General features: G+C 38.3%; 1 protein-coding gene across 1 annotated transcript; it reads left to right on the top strand.

Moving 5' to 3' along the window:
- The first annotated feature begins 1,575 nt into the window (after positions 1–1,575).
- Positions 1,576–19,537, top strand: IL18R1 (interleukin 18 receptor 1). The gene is made up of 10 exons (XM_009819289.2): positions 1,576–1,639; positions 2,714–2,954; positions 8,797–8,974; positions 10,637–10,790; positions 11,297–11,359; positions 13,649–13,805; positions 13,983–14,116; positions 15,508–15,669; positions 17,273–17,431; positions 19,111–19,537. The coding sequence occupies exons 1-10, from the start codon at positions 1,591–1,593 to the stop codon at positions 19,509–19,511; spliced, it is 1,698 nt and encodes a 565-aa protein (XP_009817591.1). The 5' UTR covers positions 1,576–1,590; the 3' UTR covers positions 19,512–19,537.
- The last annotated feature ends 1,287 nt before the right edge of the window (positions 19,538–20,824 follow it).

Genomic DNA, 20,824 nt, shown 5'->3' with positions numbered 1-20,824 from the left:
GATGCAATGTGCCAACAAAGAATGAGATTTAGAATTAAAAATCTGGTGATAAATGATTTTATCTTTATGTAGTGGATCATAGTTTCATAGTCTGTAACAGCTGTATTTCTTCTGGATGTGATAGGGTGAAAAATGAAAAGTAAATTCAAGAAATGAAAATAAAGAAAGAGGCCCTTCTTTCCTTGTAAAGTATAGGAGTTTGAATCTCCATGTGTAGAAGGGAACTGAAACCAGGTCTGAGGAGTTTACTGTATGACCCTTTAAAGTTGCTTGTTGCAGTACTCAGCATCCAACTTCTTTTAGCTGCTTTCTAAATCTAGATCTGTCTACCAGTCATTCTGACAAAGGGGAAGTGAAACAGTTCTTTCACCTCCTTACAGTGATTTATGGGATGATGGCATACTTGTAATGAACTGGGGAGAACGATAAGAGAGGGAGAGCAGCTACACAGTTTGATGTCATTCTGGAATATTGCTGGAAATGCAATAGCCTCCTGCCTCCAGCCACTTTAGATCGCCGGATGTTTCTGACCGTAAATCTCAGGGAGGTGTCTTACAACAGTAAGTATGTGCTTTCTCAAATTGCAAGAGGTTTGGGTAATAAAACCAAAGAAACAGAATGCTAACACGATTTCTTTTGGCAGCTGTCTGTGAAATATCTCTCTTGTGTGTGTGTCTCATTTGTCCATGCATGTTCAGGTCAGTGACTAAGCAAGGTTGTCTCTCTTGGCTGCAGAGCTTGAACTGAGCTTATTACACACCTAAGCTGTCTGTTTTGTAAGCAAAACGGAGGCACAGTCTTCGGGCTGGCTCTGCCTTTGGTTGTCAGTTAACTTGCCATTCTGAGGAATCTCGGAGAAGATACTCCACGCTGATATTATTTAGTGGTGTTTTCCATTTGCCTTTGAAAGCGCAGTTGACTGCATATGAAGCAATTGAGTATGAGCTTCTTCATCTCCTCCCCCTCTGTGGAAATGTTAGCACTCTCAGCTGGTGCTAATTGGTTCTATAGACAAAATTATAAGAAAAAAATTGTAGATCTCATTGTTTTCCAACAGGCTCAAAATTAGCCACCAAGATGTCCGATCTATCAACATTGTGCTGTTCTCATTGAAGGCAAGGGAAGTTTCTACTAGCTGTTTCTATAAGGTCCAGTCTTGCAAAGTTCATACTCTTTGTGGAGAAAAAAGCACTGTCCTATCCCATGGTAGGCATCTACTGGCTTAGGATCTAAGTTTGAGTGCTTCTGTAAGATTGTCAGTTTAATCAGAAATGTGAAATACATCTAGTGAACAAGAAAATGGATGAAGGAAACCCTGCAGTGCTTTCTGAATTTAAAATAAACTTGCCAAGAAAAATTTAGATACATTACCTGATATATGAAAATAGCTGTTATGATGAAAATGTGTAACTTTCCATTTGGAAAGTCCTCTTCAGTACCAGGCAATAGCTACACTGCTTACATCTTCAAAGGAATCTGTTTCACTGCACTTGTGATGAATTGTGAATCTGTTTTTCTTAGGCTTTCAGTACAAGCAAGAACAATTCCGTTTCATTTTTCTGGAGAAGAAGTGAGAAATAACTCAAGAAAATGATACTGATGATTTTTTTTTTCATGTTTATCATTGAGTCTGCCACTGGTGAGTATAAATCCTCATTTTGACAGTAGAACCTTCAAGATACTTGCTGAATATGTGGCATCTTCTTGACATTTGCTTTGAGTGGGGAAAGTTTTGTATTTTGCAGCTAAGAACAAAATCTTCAAAGTTTTGCCAATTTCAGCCCAGCTCCAGAATTGGGAAATTTGGTCCAAAATACCAAAATTATGAAGTAAAAAGAGCAGAGATGCTACCTGGAGACACCTGATGTTGTATGGGAGCATGGCTGTATGAAGAGCCACAGCAAGGAAGAGAATGAGTCTGCTTCTTTTTGTGCCATTCAGAAGTGTGGTTGCAATAGTTGCTAACCAACAATAATCTCTGAGAACCTCAGGAGAAACAGAGACCGAAGGCTTATTTTATTCTTGACTATTAATGCTAGACCATGGTCCCTTTTCTGTATTTTTTATGACTTCTGTAAGCAAAGTCATAAAATTTCCCATTTCACATTTGGGAAATTTGATTGGAAAAGCAGACTTTGAGACTAAATTTTACACACATAATCTCATTCCAAGGCAACTTTTCTAAAGGTATCTGAAGTTTTTAAGAAATGTAGCCACATAATGATTTAGTTTTAATTAAGAAGATAAGAAAATGCAAATGTTAATTCATAGGATCTCTGCTTTTATGGCAGCTGACCAGTTCTGAGGATTAGTCATATTTGCCAAGTGAAACCATATGTAAGAATTTCTCCTTTTCCCTTCCATTTGTGGCAGCTGATTTACTATAGTGTGAGGCCAGATTCTGCCGTTTGTGCCCATTAGATTCTGACACTGCTGGACCCATGTGAATGAATCTTAGGGAAATGTCTTTTTTCTACCTTCCTTTGCCTTCTGGTTTTGCTTGGGTGAGGTAGAATAAAGACTTGGAAAACTGAGTTCTTAGACTGAAATATATATTGCTGGAATAAATAAATACTGCCAAACCACTCTGTTGAAGGAAAGTCACTTTATAAAAGACCAGTGGCACAGCAAATCACTTTGAAATTGAGCTAATGCTATTTTCTGAAAGAAGTACTTGGCTTCCTAATGTATTTTTTTTCCTCTTTCTCTGAAGAGAAGCTGTGTCCCCTTCGTGCCTCCATTGATGTGCTAGAAGGGGAATATTTTTTCCTTTGTTATCCTGAGTCAATGCAAGAACATTTTCAGGAAGAAGCATACACAATAAACTGGTACAAAGAAAATGCTGGAAAGCAGCAACTGATAAAAGAAACACACAGAATTGTTTCCCAAATGAATTTTCTGGAGTTTTGGCCAGCTGAACTCAGTGACTCTGGGAATTACTCTGTCATTCACAGGTGGGTGCACAAGCCAATGGGTGAACATCTTGCCTTTGCACTTGTCTACGAAGCAGCTCATTTCTTTGTCTTGCTTTGTATTGCTAGTGGCATCTATACAAAGAAGGTGTGGGGAACTACATGAACTGTGGTGTCATTTGCCATATCATTTCACAATAACCATCCAGGCACACCTATAATATTTACAAATAGCTATAGGCAGATGCAGCCTTTTAAAGGTTCTGTACACCTTTTGATAAGGCAGGTGGCATTTCTGCTGGTTTATGATTAATTACCTAAGCAAAATGAGTGATAGGCAACCCTTCTGTCCACTGCCAAGTGAAAGGAAACATTTGCTTGTCTTCTCCACCAGACTTGTTCTTCCTTACTGTGTTGAGTGAATCTCACACTATAAGGCCTGCCAAGTGGTTTAATTGTATAGTAAAGAAATAAACAAAGAGTGGCATAGCTGAATTCTGGTTTCTGTGCAAACTTTTGCATGCTTGGATGCATGGAGCTGTTCAAAGAACAAATGAAATCATTGGATTTGATTTCTTACTGCTGTAGAACATGATGAGTCAAAAGGAGAAATAAGGGTGGGCCTCAAGTATTTGGTGGTAATCTTCATTAGACCACCATGAAAGACTAAAGGACTAAATACTTTTAAGGTTCTTGCCTGGTTTGTAAAGGTTATGGGACTATGGATACTAAAAAATGCTCTCCACGATTCTCCAGTAACATAGCAGATACAAGTTCGATAGTTTACAGTTTTAAGCTAGACTTTAATTGTTAACTTCCAAGTTAACTTGGAAGCTGAAAACTTCATGTTTTATTTTTCCATGTATCATTATTATTATCATCTTACTGATATTACTTTAAAAAGTACTGAGTCACGGTATCTGAAATGCTAAATAGTATAGATCAAAAGTCTGCTGGTAGAATATTTCTTTTGAGTTCATGTGATTTCTTTTTAATTGTAGGGCAAATATCCAAATAGTAGATAAAGCTTGAGAAAAATTTTGCTCATGTATGTTGAACTCAATTTAAGAGAATTGTCTTCAGGGGTGATGAGTATGGTGGTTTGGCTTGTTGTGCAAGGTGGTGTATTACTGAGTACAGACATTTGTCTGAAGTAGCGCAGGTGAAGCCAGCTGCTCGGTTTTGGTGTGTAGGGGTTAACATTAGATAATACCTGACATAAGCTTGTCTGTTATCATGGACCTGTACTTTTCATATCAACTCTGAATTTGGGTTTAAATTTTGGCTTTATTGATGGCGTTGATCAGTCGTCTATACAGTCACTTCACTAAATATGGTGCTAAAAAGCTCTTAAATTTAACAACTCGCTCTACTGCCAGCACCTAACCAGTAGTATAAAATGCAGACTCTGACTTATTTTGGCATGGGGAAGGATAGTCGGAGAACGTACCTGAATTGCGAGGCTACTGAAGGACGTTGTCATAAGGAGTCTAAAATAAAGGACAAAAGAGAGGAAAGCTGTGATAACCCCAGCCTTAATTCATGATACTTGTGGTTTTGTGTTTATTTTAAGGATTTGGAGTAATGACGGTAAATCCACAGTAAATTACAAGAACTCTGTAAAATGAATATGGAAAAAATGTAAACTTCACAACTGAGGGAAACAGCCTTACATACAGAAGAAGGAGATGACAGGAAAAGACCTTAAGTAAAAATATTAGGATGAAGTTTGTTAAAATAAGTATTTGTTGGAAAACACAAAAATATCTGAATCCTTTGTGAAATGTCTTGATTTTCCAATTTGCTTAAGCAAGAAACTCAGAAGAAAGGTTTTGATTACATCAAAGCATTCATTTCGAATTAAGAGTTTTGATTTTCTGCTTTTTTGTTTCATTTGCTAGGACTATATCATGCTACTACATTTTAAAACTCAGTTTTGAAAGAAAGCATTTTTATTTTGGGAAAAAAAGGTTTATTAATTAAAAGAACATATTTTGACCACTCTGAAACAACTTTTTTCTTTTTTAATTGATTTGTTAGGCCCATACAGATACTCTGTTTTTTTTCTGTTAGGATCGGAATGAAAGCACATGCCAGAATCTTGCAGTCCTCACATGGGAACTCTTCACAGGTCTCACCACTGGAACAATAAGCATAAGGGGATTTTTTTCATGGGATTTTAATGAGATCTTGGGTTTAGTTTATATGATGGTTCTCACTATTGGCAAGCATATCAAAGCAGTTACATTTCAGCAAATACAGAAGATTATTTGCAGAAACAGTTTTCTGCAGGGACAGAGGACTTTCAGTAGTCTCTATTGATAGGGAAAAATTGTGGGCTATTGTGGACTACTGAATTGGTTTAAGATATAATAAGAATGACAATTAGAATGGAATTAGTTTAATTTCAGAGCATTTATAATAGGTTAAGTTTTTTGGTTTTGAAAGCAGACTTTCTAAGTATATTTTTATTTATATATTTTATTTTCAACTATTTACTTTAGAGATAAGTATTTGTAAGCTAAATGTGAAATGATTTTTAGAGTCCTTATAACTGTTCAGGCAGTTTTAGTGAAGAAAGTGACAATTAAATATACTGCAGATTTTTGAGAAAAGTAAGACAACACATGTTGACAGATTTTGCAAACTAATTAAACTTAGGGATTTTTTTTCTGATATATTACAACTGACAATATGCAAGAAGCAAGAGATGAAAATGATGTAATTATGTATTTATGGTGTATTATCCACTTATTTTTGACTTTTAAAGAACAATCAGAAGTTTTCCAGCTAAAGCAGAAGTGTCCTGCTGAGACATAGCATAGATAGCTAAAGTGTGTGTTGGTGTGTTCACATGTGTTTGTTAGTATAGTAGACTTAGGATATAAATTCAGGAATTAATAGACATCACCCGTAAGCCTGAGTGTGTCCATCTTCAGCAACATTTCTTAAAAATCAAGGATTTCATATGCACTTCTAGTGGGAGTGGAGAGCAGAAAAACTGTTACACGTCTTTGGCAAGATTTCTACTTTGTATGTTTTTTTCATAGCCTATATCCTGTGGTTATCAAAGAAAAAAACAGAATACGAAAAAGCAGGTCATCTGGTTGCTCTGTGTTGGTGGCCTTTAAACTGAGGGAACTTACAGGTTCCTGAAAAAAATGAAAGTACAGAGGTCCATAGTAAACACATGATACATTTTAAGATCCTAATACTTCTCACTTTTTCAAGGTGTTTAGAACAGTTGAAAGCAGTGGGAACACACACTTTTAGAATTAATATTGTCGTTCAGAAGGTAGAGTGACAGTTTCTTGCAGCAGATTGAAATACTGAGATAATACTGGCTTGTTGCAGTGAAATAGCTAAGGGATGACTTAGAGTTGGCTATGTATCCAGTAAACTCAGTTTATATTCTCTAAGGGCTTTCACTTCCCTGTATCCTCTCCTGAGCCAAGCTATTTTTTGTTGTTCCTTCTTGGTGGGTTTGGTGGGTGGAGTTGAAAGGCTGTTAAACCAGAAATGGTTTTGTTCCCCACAAATTATCACTGAAGAATCTCAGCAAGTGAAAACCAGGATAGGAATATAACAGCTTAGACACTAGCAGTTTAAGCAATAAAACTTAATGCATTTTTTTGTTGAAAATCATGTATATGGCAGACAACTAGAAATTATGTAAGCCAAATTCATCTTAGTTTGCATAGGTATAGTTTTGTTACCTTCCAGGGAGCTGCTTCTTGCCAGATTTTGGCCCATCTAGTAGAATATCTTGATCCACTTCGGGTGAAATCCTCATATTTGTTGAAGTGATTTCACCAAACATGATCACAGAAGAAAGCCTCTGTGGAGTGACAGTGCTGAGGAGAACCTGTGGCTTTATTGATCCTTTTCTTCCATCTGCTGAATCTAGATAGTGAAATCACACGGATTTTATGGCTAGATCCATAATTGCCTCTCCAGCAGTTTTCAGATACTGTGATGCCTAAAGAAACACACAGACTTGGTGGAATTAATTTGAACTAATGTTTGTATCCACACCTAAACTTATCGTAGGTACCTTTACTGTCAGGAGGAGAGAGAGGCCTTTCTGCAGCATAGGTTATCTTGTCCTAAACCAAACATATGAAATAGGTCACGTAAACTGCACGTTAAAAGGTTGACTATTGACTGTGGTCCCACTGCTGACTGTGATTAGCAGCTCTGATCTCAATGTGTAAATGTGATGTTGAATAATAGGTGAGAAGGACTCCACCTACTGTGAATACCCGTGCAAGTACATCTCTGATGGAAAAGTTTTGATAAGCTTTTTCCTGTTTATGAAACCATAGTTAACCGATTGAGAAACCAAACCTCTATGTTTTGCTTTAGTCAACTGCAATTATGAGTAATGAATATCTCAAGTGAGTAAGGAGAACAAGGAGAACCTCTGTAGGCTGAAAAAAGGCTACAATGTGAAGAGGGTGAGCAAAATACGTAAATACATCTGTTTGGGGAGCTTAAAAAGGGAAAAAAAAAACCAAACCAAAGCTTGGTCTAAATTCATCATATAAATGATGTCCTAACAGTTCTTCTGAATCTTTTAACAGTAAAAGGCATGTCAGTCAAGAATGGTGTTTAAGCTGATACACTCGTCAGGCGTGCTTCTCTATTTCAACTGCTTTGTCCCCTTAGCCATTCTCATCGAAATGATTCTTGACTAGTTTTAGTTCTCTTGGGAATGATTCCTTTTTCTTTTCTTGGAGACGGAAAGATTCAAACATATTTATGAAGATACGACTGACACGGGGGGGAAGTACTCTGTGATTGCTGCTTTTGCTTTCTCAGACCCTACTTGTTCAGTAAAAAATGAGAGCTTTATGCACTAATTGCGAAATGTCACCCATTAACTTACAGCAGCATACGATTTTCTCTTAAGCCCTAACTTTGCCAAAGTTAGGCCAACTTTGCAAAATTTAAGACAAAAGTCCTCCAGCTTCTTTTCCCTTGGTAGTCATGTATTTGGACATATCCAGCAATGAAATAACTCAAAGCTATAATCTGATTCTTTAGAGGAATATGTGGATAGAACATAGTACATATCTGAATAACAATGGGTAGCTCCTAGATATTCAAAAGAGGCATTTTTGGAGCATATTCACCTGATCTTTTATAGATACTGCATGGGACGTCATGATTTTGCTTTAGAAGCAGTAGTTCCTGGCTCTTCCAGTCAACCTGAGTGGTCGGCTACTGTAGATCTCTGATCAGTGCAGACTGAAAGACAAAGAGATGAATCCTTTCCAAAATGCCTTGTTTTGCAGACGTGCTTGAATCTATAAGTGATTCTGTAATTCCTGAGACTTGCATAGTTTAGAAATATTTCCAAAATATCAGTGACTATCTGCACAGTATCAAACAATGAATAATGTTGCTTTGTGAACAATAGCAGAGTTGCCCATCTTATTTTTGACACATTTTACAAATATATTTTTCAGTTACTGCTTTAAACCTTCGTAATGCATAGGAGATTAAACCTGCAAAATCACTACTTGATTCAAGGTCCTAAAACTCTCTTATGCGCACTTCTAACTGTACGTGGTGCCACAAATTGTCGCATCCTTGTTCTGGTTGATATAGCATATATCGTCATATTTCATAGATATAATTGTATTGTTAAATGTTTTGTGATAGATGATTTAGTGTAGATAACCTCTTTTCTTATGGGGAATAACACATATTTGGGGGTGGAAAAGTAATAAAGGGGAATATAAATAATTAGGTCACTGTAGATGTACTTTTTACCTAACAGACGTAATAGAGAATTTATTTGTATTTTGTCATGTAACTTACTAAGCTACATTCCTTTAAAAAGCTCCTAAAACCAATTTTGCTAATTTTCTTTTCATAGCAATGGAAAACAAAATGTCACGATTCAAAAGTGGACCTTGAATGTACTTGAAAGAAATAAAAGCAGCTGTTTCAACAAAAATCATTTAACTACAGAAATTAAAAATGCTGGAACTGGTCATTCACTGAAATGCAGTGATTTGTCTGTCAATGAAAATGACAGCATAACATGGTACAAGGTAATTACTGAAACAGTGTCACTCAAATCATTGGCTATAGAAACAAGACATCTGATTGCAGGAAAAATTCATTACAAAGAAATTTTTAGAAGCATCTACAAACTTTGTAAGGCTTTAATTTCTCAGGTTATTAGGGAAAAAAAACCTTTAGACAGATATACAAAAGAAAGTTTTTCTCTACTCTCAGATTTGTTAGAAAAATGTACCTGTAATCAGAAATCATTAATAAACTGGTGGTTTGGAATGGTAAAAGATCTGATGCACATGTCTGTGCTGATTTAGCCAGCAGTTGGTTTAGCCAGCTGTGACTTTGCTGATACAAATATTATCCTAACACTAAATGAGGTGCCAAGATATTTGTTTTACAGTTGGCATGTGCTTGTGAATTAATTGCAAACTTTTCAATTTTGCTATTTCCAAACACTTTTTACAAAATGTGTACCAGATCCTCTTCTGTTCATTTTAGGCAAATCATCGGTCTTCTCCCTACCAGCTTTTGTCAGAGCATAGATAATAGTTGTGTAAGCACCTCTGTTGGGTGTTGTGTGCAACCATTGGATGAAGCACCCTGAATAGGTTTCTTCCACCCTGTCCCTACGCATGGCCTTGACCAGTGCTCCTTACTCCTCTCGGGTGTCCTGGTTGGAGTAACAGACCCTGTTCACTCTGTGTTGAATCAGTTTCAGGAAAGGATTTTGACAGCTTAAGTACGGGCATCTGGATTCTGCCTGGCAGAATGATCCACAGCCCTGCTTCCTTGTCCTTTGGGGCGTGGGAAGACAGAACCATTGATGGATAGGGCCATAGGTGGATATGTTTTCCTCAGTAATAGACCATACCGCAGACTGACCTGTCTCATGGCTAAGCTGGGCATACTGATGCCTAATATTTTAATGCCTAATGCTGTGTGAGACAGATGAAGCAGCAGCCATCCTTGCGCCTAAATATCCTTTGGTGCTTGATTGGGTGAAAAATTTCAAAGCCTTCCTATCACACCCTAAGCTGAGATAGATAAAACAGGGATGATCACACATGCCTTTAGTATAAGAGCCTGGTAGTAAGCATATGCATCCAGGAAATGTCCTTTCCCTGGACAATTTCCAGCAGTGATCATTTCCCTTCTTGATCAAAGGTAATTCAGACCAGAACCAAATATTGCTGCGTTTTCACAGGACATTTCACTTAGCACATGCTATGAATGAAAAAAATTAGGAGTAGGGAGGGTAAACAGATGTGAATCCAACTCTTGTCACCCTCTGAGATGGTCGGTTTCCCTATTGTTGAGGCATTTTGCTTTAACCTGAAAGCTCCTGATAAGTCTAGACAACTTTTGGCCACAAGCAGGTTACACCTACAGACCCAAGCCATCATTTTGAAAAAAATAGATGAGTGCATTTAAATTCCCAATACAATATTTTTATACTCAGACGCTTACTTGAAATTGCAGTGCTCTCAACTTCTAATGGGTTAAATGTTCAAATGTTGCCTTTAAGTGACCATGACTGAAAATTGGGCCCCCACGTCTTTTGGGTCAGATAAATGTCATTGAGATAGATAGTGAGAGTGGTGGTGACACTTCGTTTCAAAAATAATTTTTACGTTCTGTAGGGTTTTGAATGTATGTTTGCTACAGAATAGTGTTTTCTGTCTTTATTGATGCAGGACTGTAAGAACTATGAAAATGAAACAGAGCGGGAACTGGATTTTAAAACCTTAACAGTACAGCACTCTGGGATATATACCTGTAAAATTCTAATCAGTCATGAAGGAAGGATATATCACAGCACAAATACAATTAAGCTGGTAGTAGAAGAAGGTAAGAAAGCTTTCTGAAATTTTGAAGCATGCTTTTTTGTTCTCATTACTATGGAGATTTTTAATTACAGCTCTTATTTCATAAATGTAAGGGTGATCAAATCTCGTAATCTGAACTATTTCATAATAATTTAAAAAAAAAGCAGAAGATGGTTATATGACATATTACCAATTTTGGAAAATTTATTTAGTATGTTTTCCCTGCAGTTTTGGGGTTTTTTTTCAAAATTAGCTGCTGTAAGGAAGTCATACAAACTTACTAAGAGTTTTGGGGAAGAGCCTTTCCAACCGTTGTAAATTGTGCACTGTATAGGTATGCATGTGACAAAAATTCAGCAGGACATACTGTGTTTTAAACTACTCAGTAACGCCAGAGTCCAGATATTGTTCTTTGAATTAAATGGAATCTATGTGATTAGTTTTAGAAATAAAGTAAATGTGTAATTTTTACTGTGGTAGAATGTAAGTAAGCTATTACTTCAATAGCAGTACTACTTTCTATTTTAGATGCACCAGAGGCTGTAACTTTGGAGATAGTTGGACGTGATGAAGAAATTGAAACAGAAATAGGTATCAAATTAGTACAAGAATCTTTGTTGTAGCTACTGCATATATATATATATATATATATATATACACACTTTTGTTCTGATCTCTTTATGGTTGATGGTCTGGTTAAGTGTAATCAAACTAAGAATTGCCTGTGTACCCTCCTGGATCTGACCCATCTTCACATCTGGTTATGTTTTGCCTAGTGTATTCCACGATTAATATACAAGTACACTAAATTTACTCTTTTACAGAGGTAGAAGCTGAGGTTGCTGCTATGACCAGCAAAAGAAATTGGTGGTGATGATAAATCAGCTCTCCATGGATTTCTTTTGTAGATAGCAAACCCCACGGAGTGATGTGTGAAAGACGTTCGGTTTGTTCATCGAACAGCAACAACGAGCAATCCCCTTAATACCGATGCAGTTGAGGATATTATTCTGCAGGGAAATGAGAAGTGTGAGGGCTGATAGTCCTGGCAATGTGAGCATGCAGATCTGTCACTGCTGCAAAGAATTGGTTATATTGTCAAAAGCCAAACCCTCGACTGTGCTTCTAGCTGGGAGTAGGTTAGATAACACGGTCTGCAGGCTTCACAGAGTGTAGGACAGGATCCAGCATTTTGTGATTGAGGCTGTAATTGATTTTTAAAAACAGAAATTTAACCGTCTTTTTCCTTTCCTGTGCCTGAGGGCTTCTCCCATTTGGTTGCCCAGTCCTTCCTTTCCAAATCTGAAGAATCATATTTACCTCCTCTGTTGCTCATACGTGTATCTCATTTGCTCAGCCAGGACCTCAGATGCTAATTTTCCTTCCTTCCTACAAATACCAATTGGTAGGTCCTTTTTCCAACGGTCGTACCCCAATCCTATGATGCCTCATATCTCCCAACCTCCCAGTACACTCTTCCTGCAGAGGTCTTCCCCCTTACTGTGCTTGTCCCAACCCTTAGAAGGTAGCAGGGTTCAGCATTAAATGATTATGAATCATCTGTTTTCCATCTCTTACCTGCCGTGATAAGATCATTTGATAAGGTCATTGAACTACCTGGTGAGTGATGAGACAGATGGCATGGTGGGGAGTGAGGGGAATTTTGGATGGCCTTTCAAACTTTTCATTGCTTAGATGATGTTCTATAATATTTCCCTGAAAATAGCTGTTGTGTATGGTGAAAAGGCTAGAGTTGCCAGGTAGACGATACTAGAAGTTTAGGTCTATGTTTCAATCTGTGCAACTGTGATTTGGATTTCTAAGGTCCGAATCGAAGATGGGCAGATTTTCAGCTGGATCCTGCTTTAAAGGTTCTTAAGCAGTTCCCCTGGAAGCATCCACTCCGATAAATCTTGAGAAGGCAGCTTATAATGTGTGCCCATAGAGAATTCCTGGGCAGGCCTTGCTTACTGGAAAGCCTTTGTGCATGGTGGCCTGAACAAGAACTAACATGCGGCTTTTGTGGCTTAATAAAGGGCATTCTGGATGTGTTCCCTGGAAATGATGCTGGCATAGCCTAGAAATGGCTAGTTGCAGCTACCCTCAGGTCAAGCTTCCCATGACAATGTTTAAGGCCTTCTGCCTTTATTTTCCCAAGCGTACAGTTGTCTTTTTACTTTTGCTCTTTCTTATAATTAACCAGACTCTAAGGGGTGGTTCCTGTCACTTCCAGTTAGTGCTCTGAAAGGGTACAAAGTAGCTGATGGGCTAAGTGACTTACACATTCAGGATTATGCTGATTTCCAGGTGGAACTGGGATGAGAATTTCTTCTGTGAGACTTCAGCAGGGGTTCTAACAAGTTTTGTTTTTTCTTTGAATAATAGTGTATACTTTCACTATTATAATCAATTGGTTGTAATTCCCCTTACCAGTTACTTACTTTTATACCTGGCCCTGGGGGCACTGGTGATAGGTTGTCCTCTCCTGTTCTCTGCCTGCAGCACACAGTTTAGTTCACAGAATCATAGAATATCTCGAGTTGGAAGGGACCCATAAGGATCATTGAACCCAGCTCCATTTAGTTCTCTAAAGCCTGAAATGCTCTGGCCTATTTAAACTCTTCTGGCTGTGACACAGTTTATCTGAGAGAAAGCAGTGGATGACTGTCACTCTGCAACAGGGTGCAAGAGAGCCCTGTGCATGGTTGCCGAAGCCACCACCATTGCAGGTGGAACACGTATGAAACATTGTGCAGGGGCTACGAAGTCCAGAAGGGAGCACAGCTCGTGGGATATGGTGCCTGGAAAGCTGACATTTTACTGTACTGTGAAGATGAATGCTACTTCTGACTAGATCTTCTCATGTTATGCTTTGTTTAGGTAAAGAAGAGATACTCAATTGCACAGGTTTCTTGGGGTATTATATGCGAGAAGATGTCAGCCTCTACTGGTTAATTAATCAAACGTTTCCAGAAAAATGCTCAGGTATCCCCGAGAATGAACCTTCAATATGTGAAGAAGAGTTCAAAAAATTACAGTAGGTTTCCTGAAAATATTGCACTTTTGTTTGTATATGATAATGTCCTGCAGTTGTGGACTGCAAATTCAGTAAAATGTCTGAGGGCGTTTTATAACTTTTTTCCTCAAAATCTGCCTCTCAGCTCGTTGTAGGTTTCTGTACAGATAGCATTGCTAACACCGTTCCTTGTTGCAGGCTGGGAAACAAGTTCTATGTCACAAGGCTACTACGGATTAAAAAAGTAACAGATGAGGACATGCATCATAATTTCACCTGCATGTTGCAAGCTGATGAAAGAACACAGATAAAAATAGTGAAATTGAAGACAGGTACGCAATAATCTATGAATCATACTCCTCGTACATAATTATTATAGTAGTGCCAGCCTTCTTAGTCCTGAGGGCAGGGTACTGATTTCGGAACACCTCTCCAGGTATGTCTGTGTGCTTACGAAGGCCCTGGTCCATCTAGTATTGGACCTAACAACCCCCCTGGGTGATTCCTCCTGCTCTGAGACAGGGGCGGCAGGGGTTGCTGCTACGTCTGCTACAGCAGCTGTGCGAGGGCTCAGTAGTTCAACTGCTGCTGCTGTGGACACAGCTGGGGAGGCTGAGCTATGCTCTGGCTGACAGATCCCTGGGCGGCACTTTGTTAGATCCCATGACAGAGTGTTTCCTGTGCTTTCCTACTCATCAGATTGGTGGGATCACAGGGGTTAACTACCCAAAGCTTGGTGCAGCCCAGAGTCTGCTGTTTGGATCATTTTGTTTATCAAGCAGCTCTTTCTAAAATGAAAATCTGAGGTTTTGGTTGGTTTTTTGTGGGTTTCTTTTTTCCTGGAAAGGTCAATCTTTTATATTCCTGATAATGCCTGAAACGTTCTGGTCAATGGTTTCTCTCTTGTCAAGGACTCTATCCTTCTAGCTATGGAAAGCTGACCTCTACCATATAGTAGTACTTCACACTTATAGTCTAGACAGCCTGGAGATTCATGGCAAATGGGCATTCCCTTCTTGCTTGCCATCTCTCAGACCTTTCCAAGCTTTACTGGGAGGAAATATGTGAAAATAGACTAGTAAAAAAATGATGCATTTAATAAAGCAAATTAAATATATTCTACAATGAGCACGACTTGACAGTGCCTTCATAAAGACTTCACAAAGATTTGAAGGTTAAAAATCTGTATTTGGAACTAAAAAGACAGAGATAACAGAATAATAATTAAGAAAAAAAAAGAAAAGCCCAAAAGAGACTAGGGACAGAAGAAAAAAAAAAATCTTGGCCAAAGAGATTAAAGGGGACATTAAGGACTGTTATGGATGGACTGAGAGAGGGATGAAAGCTAGAGAATAACAGGAAATAATAAAGAACCTGAAGAAAACTCATCATAAAAGTGGGTGACTACCAGTTTGGGATGCTGTACATCTGTAAGGATCTGTAGTGTCAGTCTTGATATGACATACAGTTCATTTATGTGTGTGGAGGGTGTGTGAATGCATGCGAGATTGTTTCTCCAGTTTTTAAAGTAATCCATGTTCTATAGTTCTCCACCTTGGGACAAATGGCATGCATATGTACTTGAAGTATTAGCAGGAAAGGATTCACATCAACATTGTGATTTTTTGGGGCAATTTTAAGATGCCATCAGTATTGAATACAGTAATCTTGTCATATAATACTCTTTGCTAAGGCTGTAATTTCCTGGGTTTCTGTTTTACAGGGAACACCCAAGATCTGCCTGTGCACGTATTTACAACTGGAATGGTCCTTGCTGTACTATTTCCATGTGTGGCTGTAGCTGCAGTGTTTGTCTGTGTGATGTTTAGAGTCGACTTAGTTCTGTTTTACAGGAACATATGCAGAAGAGACGACACTGATGGAGGTATGACTTGGCTAATGCTGACGTTGAAATAAGTGTATTGACTAAAAATAGTTTCTGGCACATTCTATAAAAAAATCATCTTTGAAGAAGAGACAAAATAAATCCAGGAGTTTTGTGAGTAGAAACAGCAAATAATATGTAAAACTAACTGGATAGTCAGGTGCTAAAGTGAGTTTGTTATACTGTTACTGGGGCAACAGCAGATAAACACAGTGAAGAAGCTGCCTCTGGAGCGGAAGGGACATGATTAGATGCTGTTCAGATGTGCTCTGTTCTGCCATATTCTTCATCGCAAAAGTTGATGAAGGTGAAGAAGTTTACAATTCTCTATTTGTAAAGAGGATGAGCACTCTGGAGTTGTCAGACAGGCAGACTAACAGAAATTTGTTTTCACCTCACTGATGCCCTTCAGTGAGGTGAAGGTTAAAATGCTTCCTTGACTGCAGAGGCCATTGCAATGTTTATAGGTTTGTCACTAAATGCACAGGTGCCACAACTCTCCCAAGCAGGAGAGCACACTACCGGTATCTTACCAGGCAGCGTTGCTGTGACCTTGACTTAAGGAGCAAGCCTGACAGTTGCCCAATTCTGGGTATAACTTTTCTGAAAATTGTGGTGAAAAAACTTGCTGTACATATGTACCTGATTTTTTAGCCCTCCTTAGTCTCTAAATCAGCTTGAATATAGCTTCAATAAACTGCAGTCATTGGAGATTTCTCAGTAATAGATGGATGTCATTTATGCCTGCCAATGTTATATATCCATTGGCTGTTGTTAGCTCTCACTGCATACACTGCCTTACAGGGAGGATCTCCGAGAACCTGGACTAGGCCATGCTGGAGGAACTGGTTGATACTAGGCAATGGATTTCCTACTCCTAGAGTATGTGTAGGGTTTCATGGGCTTTAGTTTGCGCTCTCTCTTATGACCTACATGTAGTTAAGTATCCAGAAAGGGAAGCAAAGAAGTACAGTTTAAGATGCAAAGCTATGTGCACCGCTGTATCAATCCATATAGTTGTTCTGTGGTAAGGTTCGATTAGGTATTACTCAATGTGGTAGACCTGGCCTCTGAACTGGTCTTGTATTTTGTGTTTGTAAATTACTGCCCAAAGCATGACCAGACATTGTATACTCTCATAATTAAAATAATGAATAGGTTTATTCTCTTTTGCCAGTACCCATTGTACAGAACTACTTGATAGTCTTAGACAAAGAGCAAAATAAATGTGGAAATCTGCAATACCACTTAAATATCATTCTCACCAGATTACAGATACAGTTTTTGCTTCCTTTCATTTTCTTGATCATCACAGATGTGACATTAACTGGTTAAACTAATCTGATTTTTTATAAAAACACCTTAATGTAGAAAGGATATGTTATTTTCAAATATTTGCCAAATGCAATCAGAATCTTTTGTATCAAATTTAAATTGATTCAGGATTTTTTTTGTTTGAAGACTGTGTGGGGTATCAAAGGAAAGAGAAGGAGTTTCTAGATGCTTTGCTACTGAGACGATAACTTTGAAAACCAGAATGATGGATTAGATACTGTATTTCTAATGGTTGCTAACAAGACAACAACTGGTGGTTTCTTTCCAGATGGAAAAGAATATGATGCATTTGTGTCTTACCTGAAAGACTGTGTTTCCCCTACTGAAGAAGAGAGAGAATTTGCTTTGAAGATATTACCCATGATATTAGAAGAAAACTTTGGGTACAAGTTATGTATATTTGAGAGGGATGTACCCCCTGGAGGAGGTAAGTGTATTGCATGTTGTTGTCATTAAATAGGCACATCATTTCCACACAAAGGTAAAGGTCTGTAATTAGAAGGAATTCTGGCAAATGTGTTGTGTATTGAAATGTTACATTTTTCATTTAATCTAGACTATGTGCATGCAAAGTTCGCATGCACACATTTTACATATTTTATAGATATATTTATGAATTCATATACACATACACACACTCATATCTTTAATTACACAAAATCAAGATGAACAGATGAAAAAACTAGCATGGAGAAAGTTAAGGTGAGAACACAGAAGTTGTTACATGTTTCACAGTAGTAGTACTCTTGATCTGCTTTTGCTGAGAGCAGGCGCCTATAGATGAACTCACATTTACTGCACAGAGCAGCTGGTGTCTCTGGTACTAGTTATTCTCAGGTAACGTGTATGTTTGCTGTATCTTCAGTGTGGTGGTTGAAACCATTTTGTGAATGTAATGGATGCCATAACAAAATAGAAATGAGAACATGGAATTTTGTTTCTCTAAATGGCCTATGGATAGATGGCCTTTTGCAGATGCTTGGAAAAAAGATATTGCAGGATTCCATTTAGTCCAAAGATCTAGTTGAGGAATAGGATTTCGTTGTTAAAACCACAGAACAATAAGGTGAGTCAGCCTTCTTCACAAAGCAGGATCTTCTTTCCTTGTATCCATTCCCGACATTTTTCTAACCTGAGAGGTGCCACAACTCTCTCAAGCCATTTTTTCCCTGTTATTCTCTCTCCTTAAGTATTAAAAAAGGCTTTCTGAAGTGTTCAATCTGATTCTTTCAACAGTTTTAGCTTATTTCCTTGCAATAGTTTTAGCTTATTTATTTCCTTTTCTCTGATCTGATCCATTGTGAATACGGAAAACAGAGTATTTCCTTCTATTTACAGGAGCCTTTAGTGTGTTGTAATACCCTTGTCAGCCTCCTTCTCCTCTCAGTTTTCTCTTCTTTAGGTTACTCCTGCAGATTGCTTTGCCTTTCTTATAAGGCATGTTTTCTAGATCTCTGGTTTCTGTAGACCTTGTTGTCCCATGGTGCTGAAGCAAGCACAGGAAGTTGTGCATGAGAAATCAGTTTGGTGCATGGGTGTTTGAAGGGTATCACCATTTGATTACTTCATCGCTTGTCATGACAAAAGTAATGGATCTAAAACACAGTTGGAACTCATTCTGTCATCACATGCTAGTTTTCTCAACCTTATATTACTGGCAATAGAATTTGGTATTCAGTGATGTAAAGGAAGGAATAACCTGAGACTTAGTGAATATTTGGAGAGAGGTTGCTGTTGGTGACTTTCTGTGGAATCACTCCAATGGTATCTATTATGAAAGATCAAAGAGATGTATGGTTGGAAGAAAAATAAATTTTGCTGTTACCTTCTATCCATGTGACTACTGACAGACAGCTGTCTAGGGCAGCCAGAGATTGTATGTTGGTTTTGTCTGCTCCAGAGAACAAGCTTTGGCGATACCTGAGCTCATTTTCACAGACTCCTAATCTGCAGTGCATATTAATCTCTTCTTAGGGACAGGCTGCTTACATGCTGTCACTTTATACGGGGAACATTTTTAGTACATGTGCGATTGTTAAAGGATAAGTCGATTCAGTGCCTATCCTTTCAATTTAGTTTAATAACACATTTATCTTTAATTTGCAGCGGTTGTTGATGATATCCATTCATTCATTGACAAAAGTCGAAGATTAATCATTATACTGAGCCAGAACTACGTTTCTGACAGAGCCATATACGAACTTGAGAGTGGACTGCATAAAGCCCTAGTTGAAAAGAAAACTAAGATCATATTAATTGAGTATATGCCTATAAGTGACTACAATTTCTTGCCAGAATCACTGTCTCTTTTACCATCAAAGAGGGTTGTGAAGTGGAAAAAGGATAAATCTCTTCCTGTGAATTCCAGATTTTGGAAGAACCTTCGGTACCTGATGCCAGCGAAACCTACCAAGATAAACACCAAAGGGCAGTATAATAATCTTGACCTAGGCTCAGAAGGGACTCAACCACGGACTGAGGGCTGTGACTTTAATGCAGTCATATAATAATTCTGGAGACAGAAGATGCTGCAGAAAACTGTGCATTTTGCTAACTACTAGAAAACACGAACTGCACACTTACTTTGGGAAGATAGTGTTCATAAGAGGCCAAGTCTGAGAGCTGAGAAGAATGTAGAAATTGGTACAGTGGCTAGGACAATGTTAACCCCAATGCTATTACTATTCCAGAGAGAGTTTCCTCAGCGATCTGCACAAGGAGCGGAAATTTGATTCTGCTTAGGACTCACTGCTTAGGACTTACCACAGGGCATGAAGCACAGTGCAAAACATTTTGGTTTCACATTTTCCAGTAATGTAGAATGATATTAGTTATACTTGCACACTTTTGAGGCCCCTCAATAAATATACTGGTATTTGCAAAGATTATTTAGATGCTCTTGGTTTTGTATTTTGGTATTTCCTAAGGATCCTGCTTGGGAGTAGACCCAAACAGCTCCTGCCCTAGAGAGCTTGGCATTCAGGCTTTGGGCAATGTCAAGCAGAAAAATCAAATGAAAACAGAGAACGGGGAGGTTAGAAAGAGTTGGGGCAGATTTGGTCAGGCTAACAGTATTCACTATTGACTTGTATGTGTTCTAGACAAGCCAAGTGGGAGTGATTTGGAGGAATGGTAAAGACTGTTTCCATCCTCCTATTTCACTGAGAATACTGTAAATGCCCATTTTGGCAAGGAGAAGAGGGGGATGGGATAGAGATAATAGTATTTTGTTCTGATATCTACATTATACCCTGAGCTGCCTTCAGCTGAGGGATGTAGGGGATTTATGTGAAAATGAGATCTTCGGTATGTACATATACGCCTAACCCTTTGGAACATTTGTACTTAGTATTATTTTTTAAAACAAACTTAGTAATGCCATTTAAAACCATGGTAATCCTCCCTTATTATTAGCTGCCTGGCAGAAGATACCAATCTGACATAAATTCCTGGATAAAATGGAACCATATTTCCTCCTAGTACCAATGGGGAGAAATCAATGGAGAATCATTTTGGAAGATCTTCTGTCAGTTTGCTAGGAGACCATCAAGGCTTGGCCCACTCTCATCATTGTCCTGCATTCAACTAATGCTAGTTCTGAGGAGACATCTCTTTTGACACTGACAATTCATGCAGCTGTAGTGGAGGAGCTCCGTTGCCTTCTCAGTGCACTTGAGAATACAACTGGAGTGCTAGGTGCCATGGCAATGTCTTAAGATTCATGAGAATGAAATATGTTGTTGTTTGTCAAATATCCTGTAATCAAGCATAGTCTCTGACAGATGTTCAGGTTAAAGTAAAGGCTAAATGTGGATTTACA

Source organism: Gavia stellata, chromosome 1 (genome assembly GCF_030936135.1).
Source record: "Gavia stellata isolate bGavSte3 chromosome 1, bGavSte3.hap2, whole genome shotgun sequence".
NCBI classification, from domain to species: domain Eukaryota; kingdom Metazoa; phylum Chordata; class Aves; order Gaviiformes; family Gaviidae; genus Gavia; species Gavia stellata.
The sequence above is the reverse complement of the archived record's forward strand: the minus strand, read 5'-3'. Positions and strand labels throughout refer to the sequence as shown.